Consider the following 6,802-nt stretch of genomic DNA (forward strand, 5'->3'; position numbering starts at 1 on the left):
GCCCATCACATCAGAATCATAGAAAAGCAGGGCTAGAAGGGACTTCAAGAGGTCACATAGTTCAGCCCCCTGCTCAAGGCAGGATACTCCATGATTAAACCATCCTAGACCATTTTATCTATCCTATTCTTCAGAAATAACCCTCACACACAACTACCAGATACTACGACAATATCACAAAGGGGTATATAGTCATGTTTACAGAGGAAATGCCGGGGTGGGGAGTGGGAGAGCATTTTAAAGCCTTGTTCACTTTAAATCTGCTTTGGGCATCTTGAAGTTCATTCCTCCTTGCTCATTTGCTGTGTGCTGCATCTGACAGGGGAGCATATGGCATAAGTAATTTGCCCTTGACAGTCCCTCTTTTTTGGCAAGCTGAGCCTTGTTTTTTGCAGAGCGTACATAGTCTCAGCATCCCCTGCATATCACTTTCTGTGCCCCTTGCTCATTCTCTTTCTAGTGCATACCTGAATATATTTACTTTGTGATGTTTTGGTTAATTGGACATTTTCTTAATTAGTGCTGAACTAATCAACCACTAGAATTCTATACACCTCCTGTGCCTGTGGTCTCCAGGCACCAAATACAATAATTATTTAGTTTTGGGCAAGCTCCTTGACTGGTGTTAATCAGTGAATCTTCCTTGACTTTAAATGGAATCTCACAGATTTATTTCTGTTTGAGGCCTGGACACAACATTGATGTCCTCTTATGAACGGTAGTCCACATGTCAACTTTTCTGTGGAAGTCATCCTTAGGAAGAAGGCATTCTACCAGCCTAAATATCACTTCCTCTATTGAGGAAATGCCTGTACAAACAAATGTGTCCTATATTGTGCTGTAAGAGCCTGCTCTTTTCTCACTGAAGTTAGTGACAACTCCCACTGACTTCAAAGGTACAGGTCCAGGCCCTGGAGGAACCAAGGACCAAGCTTTTCATACTGTCTGGTGTTGTCTGGTATAGGAAGGCTCCACGGTTTAATGCTATTCAATTCCTATTTAGAAGCTATTTAATGCTATTTGTCTTTAGTAAAGCAGAAGGAGTATAAGAGTGTATATAGAGGTCTTTCTGGATCAACACATATCAACAGCCGTGCCATGACAGCCAGTAGAATTCTATGGAGTTATAATAGTCCTTCCTTTCAGATACAAATGAGAGTTTTACCATGGATTTCAGTGGGGCAAACAGTATAAAGTAAATAAAAGCTATAAAGGGCACACAGTCTTTTAAAATTACCTTTATTTTTGTAATTATATCTACCTCTGTCTTTTTGTTGTAGCATTGGAAAGAAAGATATCAATGAGGCAAAGCAGGGAAGAGCTTATAAAACGAGGCGTTCTGAAGGAAATCTTTGATAAAGGTAAGAAATGCTTGTGTGCATGACACCAAGTTGACAATATGCAAAGTCTTATGGCTTGTTCCTCCATTGCTTGAACATCAGTAAATTCAAGGGTGGTAATTCCTGAATAATAGGGATATAAGTGAATTCAGAATCAGACCTTCAGATTTCTATTTGTATTTTACTTAAATCTGCCATATTGTCTAAGTAACTGTTTACAATTATCTAGTAGGTAAAATTAAACAGAAGCATACAGTAGTTGAAGCAGGAGCCTAACAGTTATTCTTTAGAGAATAGGACTTCCTGACTGAAGCCCCATTTCTGCTCTTCATACCATTATTCTGATGAAGGCAGTGAGGGATTAACTATTAAGGGAAAGGGAATCAGTTAAATTGCTTTGTTTTCCTTGGTTTCTGGAGGGCACTGCCGGTCCCCATGTAAGAGTTGAAGATCTATAACATTAATGGTTTTCTGTCTTGGATACCATGGGTTTTTTTTGTCATGACTGTATTATTTCCACTCAGTAATAACACCATTCTTTTATGTCATTCCAGTTTAACAGGGTAACAAAAATATGCCATCTACTGCATTCTAAATTCAGCTTCAGTTTATTCCATCATGTCCCCTGTGAATGCACAAAGGTTATGATGCGCCATGTACTTTACTTTGACTTCAATGAGACTTCAGTATTTGCTTAAATGTTTTGCTAAATTTAGGTTTAATGGCATGTCTCTGTGGAGCAAAGCATCACTGTGTAGAGATATGCAGGATAGCTCTGCATGTTCTAGCTCTAAAACCAGAAGCAGTAGCCACATTAACACAGCACTGTACCAGGGCTAAGTTAGTTCTGCAGAAGTAGAGCTTACTAGCCCGGGCATAGGACTATGCTAGCTGTACTGGTTCTATGGCTACAAACAGGAATTACATTTTTCCTGGGACAAACCATTTTATCCAGGGAACAAGGTTCAAATTACAGGGGAGCTCGGGGGAGCTAAGCCCCCCCCCAATAAGAAACAAGAGCTCCCCCATAAGAGACAAGAGCCACTCTGACCCACTGCTCCACACTTCAGGCAGTGGCAGTGGCTCCTTCCGGGTGCCACCACCGCAGACCCCCACAAGAGTCAGAATGTAATTCGAACCCTGCCTGAGACCAAATGCAACCATTCAGATGCCCATGTCTGTTGTCCTGGGATAGATCCTAAAAGGATTCATAGGATAAGATATACCAACAGGTTATCTTGGGGCACTGCAAAATATAGCTGAACAGTTATCCTGGGATTGCATTGTGGAAAAATAAATCTCTCTGCCTGTCTGGCTCACAGATATAGGGCTACAGACTAAAACCCCCTACTCTGGTTACAAACTGGATGCTGAATGCACTTGCTCATCATCTCTCCTATGTAGCTCTAAACTCTCACCTAAGGGTGCTGACGTTTTTTAAACTAACCAACCGGCGTCAGCCGTGGTCTGAAAATACTGGTTTGTGGTTGGGTCCAAGGGATGAGGTCAGATAAGTTATTTAAGGGTCCCTCCATCTTGGGAGAGGGAGGAGAAACATCTTGGAACGCATTCACACAGTGCCTGCCTCCAGAGGAAACTCAGTCAGCCTCTGGATGATACTTGTGAGTAACTTACCTGAATTTTAGCTAGTAACGTAGGATGAAGTGATCTAGAAACATAGCAAAAGGCTACCAAGCTCTTTCTGTTTTCTCTGGGATTTTCTTTTGCTAATTCTCTGACTTGTACCCCTCCCCATGCCTACCCTCTCTATCCAATAACGCTGTCCGATATAACCAGCCTTGTGGTACATGCTTGAGAGGGACTGGGCAGGCCTCCTTGCTCCCTTCACTCATTTGACTACTTTCCATGCTTCAGGCCATAAGAAGCACCTAGATAAATTCTGCTGAGGTTAAGCAACCCCTAGGTCTATAGGGCCTGTGTATCCCAAGTGGCACAGGGCCCAAACAAAGACCTGAGTCCGGGTGGTGGCAGCACTACCCCAGGCTTGCAGGTCTGCTCCAGGAAGGGGGTTGGCCAGAAGTTGGCACCCCTGAGACAGCATCCGAGGCTTGGTTTTTGGATGGGTGCAATGAGGCAGGCGACTCAGCTCAGGGGTGCCCTCTTCTGGCCTACCACATGCTTCATTGAATCAATTGCAGCAAAATGACAGTACGTTCAGTCATTCACTAAACCTTGATTGGAAGGGCAAGGTGTGTACACACCAACACTGGGACATTTTTATTCCAGAACAAATATGGGCATACTGTGCTCAGAGACAAATACAACTTCTGTCCTTAGCCTGGATCTGGAGCTAGCATGAGCAGAGCTAGGTAAACTGACTTAGTTTGGGAACAGATTAGCCCAGGGGTGGGCAAAATATGACCCACGGGCCGGATCCAGCCCACAGAGGGATTTTGTCTGCTCCATGCCAGGTCCTTTGGTCCCACCCAGCCCAAGCAGAAGGGGCAGCTTGTGCCATGGAGCATGTAGCCGATCCCACCACTCCCCGGCACACAGTGGGGTTAGAGTGGTGCACTGGCCAGACTCACTTCCTGGCAGCCCCGATGGCATCAGCTCCTTTCAGCAGCTACCACCACTGAATCCAGCCCTGCTACCCAATCACTCTGGCCCATCTGTTCTGCACCCACTGCTGGGGGCAGGATGTGTGGGCAGGGCACGTGACTGGGCAGATGGAATGGGGCTATGGGTGAGCAGGTAGCAGTGTTCAGGAGCGGGACAGGTGGGTGAGGCTGGGATTATGGCATGGGATCATGCGGCAGTGACAGCACGGGACTGGGGCAGACTGCGATCTGCTCCCTGCACACCCCTGCAACAGGTGCGGGTTCCACGGGCAGGTTTGTGCAGGGAGTGGATTGCAGCTCTGCCCCAGCCCTGGCCCCACACTGTAACCACCCCAAGATCCTGGCTGGCCCCTGCCCCAGATGCAGCTCTCCACCCATCCACAGCCCCAGCCCATTCACCTGGCCATGCACCCTGTCTGCATGGGTCCCAGCCAGTCCCCATGGAGACCCTGAGATTGGGGCAGTGACAGCACAGGGCTGGGGCCTGAGGCAGAACTGCAGTCTGCTCCCTGTATGCCCCTGCCTACAGAATCAGTGCCTGTTGCAAGGGTGTGTGGGCAGCAAATCACAGCACTGGTCCACATGCAGCTGGGATGGGGCCAGGGCTAAAATCTGGGGTGCAGAATCCGGGAGCAGGAGGGGAAGGCAGGCAGGGCTGGGGGCTGGGATCACAGGGCGGTGACAGTGCAGAGCTGGGGCCCCCCAATCCTGGTCCCACCTACCCACCCATCCCACTCCCAGATTCTGCTCCCCCAGGTTTCAGCCCCATCCCAGCTGAGCACAGCGCAGAGCTGTGATCTGCTACCCACATGCCTCTGTGATAGGCACTGTTTCTGCAGGCAAAGGCATGCAGGGGATGGACCGCAGCTCTGCCCTGGGCTCTGGCCCTGTGCTGTCACTGCCCCATGATCCCAGGTTCCCCATGGCGACTGGCCAGGACCTGCGCAAGCAGCAAGTGTGGCCAGGTGGACAGGAGGGGGCTGCTTAGGGACTTTTAGTGAGCTGTTGCATGGTGGGAGACCTGAGGATGGGGGCTGTTGCTTCCCCTGATACTATAATGGGTCTTATACCAAGCAAGGAGACTAAGAAATGGTTGTGCTAAACTAAAAGCAAGTTTATTGAACCCTAATATATACAGCTCTAATAAGAGTTGAAGCAGTAATAAGCAGTTAAAATTTAGAAATGTAACTAGTCAAAGCAAATGCTTACTAACCCATAATATCACGAACATGACTTCACTGGTTGGTCAGACTGAGTTCTTGTCTGGGGGCTCCTGGCTTCCACATTTGATGTTGACGCAGGATCTTGGAACAATGACAGGATCTCTTCAGGCTTCCTCCAGGAGTGTTGGGAAGGGTACACTCTCTCACCTCTCTTTATATACCATATAGCTTTCATTTTCTAATATATAAAATTAGCTTATGCCTTCGTCTTAATCTTTCTTCTGTTTGCCAGATATAGTTACCTTTAACTGGAATTTTCTATTCTGAAGTGATTTTTTCATTCTTAGGTGCGGGTAGGTCTTGCTCTGACTATTCCTCTTTTCCCCAGGCTATATTCATTCAATTCAGTTAGCCAAGTTCCCAAGTTGTTTTAAGGCAGGGACAGTATTTTTCCATCTGCTCCTTTCACTGGGTGCATGTCTCAACCACAATTCAAGCTAAGCATATAGCTTGAGTTAAGCATAAAGGTCAAACCCAAGTCTGAAGGCCCCTGGCTGCGTCAACAAGGCTGACCCAGACCTTGACAGCTCACCAGAACTCCATATATGGCTCACAGGTCCAAATACTTGCCCACCCCTGGATTAGTTTGATCTATTGAATGTCTGTACACATTTGGAAGGCAGCCCTAGGTGCTTACCCCAGCCTTGGAGTTACACTCTTCCTACCCTCCTATACCCTGACCAGGTTATTTTTAGCTCCCTGACACCCACCCCTGGACAGGCAACTCCCCTGGACCCAGAAACCTCCCTTTTCCCCCGCAGACCTACTAGCCCCCACTCCGATCCCACCTGCCCATCTCTCACCCCAAGTTACTTACACCAGGTCCCTGGCTCAGCTCATAGCACTAGCAAACATCTGCATATGTCCATCCCGAACTATGATCAAATGGCTTAAAGTAAGCTGCATGATCGTAGACAGAGGGCACATCTACATGAGGTGCTACATCGCCATAGCATTGGTGGGCACTAACTGTGACACTGCTACTACGTCACCATAGCTTGTTGCTATGGCAATGTAGGGTCAGAAACAACCTGTGCACCTCTGGGACTGCGTAGTACCAGTGGGTACTGTGCAAACTAAAGCAAGTACTAAATGACTGTGCCATACCAACTGTGCAGTCAGGGGCACATGTAGACACACCCTGGGTGTAGAAAACTTTTGCCCGTACCCATACTTTGCCTTAGTTATAGCTTTAGAATGGCTTAATGCAAAACATTATGTTAAGAGTTTTGACAAAACTGCAAAAAGAAGCCATAACCAACACCTCTTAGATTTGTAAAAAAGACATGGTTGGAGAAACAGAAGCAGAGTGTTCAAATGATGTGTGATTAGCTTTCTTCAGTTGCCACTGAAATCAGTGAAGACTTCATACCTGCCTCAGTGGAAACTAGCCTGGGATTTAGACACTTCAATGAAAGTAGTCTGACTTCTGTTTCAGAAGAGGCAAGTGCCCACACCTCACAGTGAAGCCTTCATTTTGTCTGGGGAGAGGCATCTGGAGTAGGGGAAAAGGGAAAAATGACCTGTGTGGGAGAATTTTGCAACAGATTGTTTCACCTACAAGTTACCCAAATTTAAAACATTCAGTGCCGATACTGGACTTGGAAGCTTGTGTCCCAATGTTGCAAAGTTTCAACTTGTGTCACCATGATAATGT

General features: G+C 46.8%; 1 protein-coding gene across 8 annotated transcripts in view; it reads left to right on the forward strand.

Moving 5' to 3' along the window:
- Positions 1-6,802, forward strand: part of PHACTR1 (phosphatase and actin regulator 1) — a 556,936-nt gene that overhangs the window by 412,922 nt on the left and 137,212 nt on the right. For all 8 annotated transcript variants that reach the window (XM_019522706.1, XM_019522697.1, XM_019522732.1 and 5 more), the window contains one exon: positions 1,281-1,361. In XM_019522706.1, coding sequence (XP_019378251.1) covers positions 1,281-1,361 — 81 coding nt within the window. The remainder of the gene's footprint in view (positions 1-1,280; positions 1,362-6,802) is intronic.

Source organism: Gavialis gangeticus, unplaced genomic scaffold (genome assembly GCF_001723915.1).
Source record: "Gavialis gangeticus isolate Ggan-Ray unplaced genomic scaffold, GavGan_comp1, whole genome shotgun sequence".
Taxonomy (NCBI): Eukaryota; Metazoa; Chordata; order Crocodylia; family Gavialidae; genus Gavialis; species Gavialis gangeticus.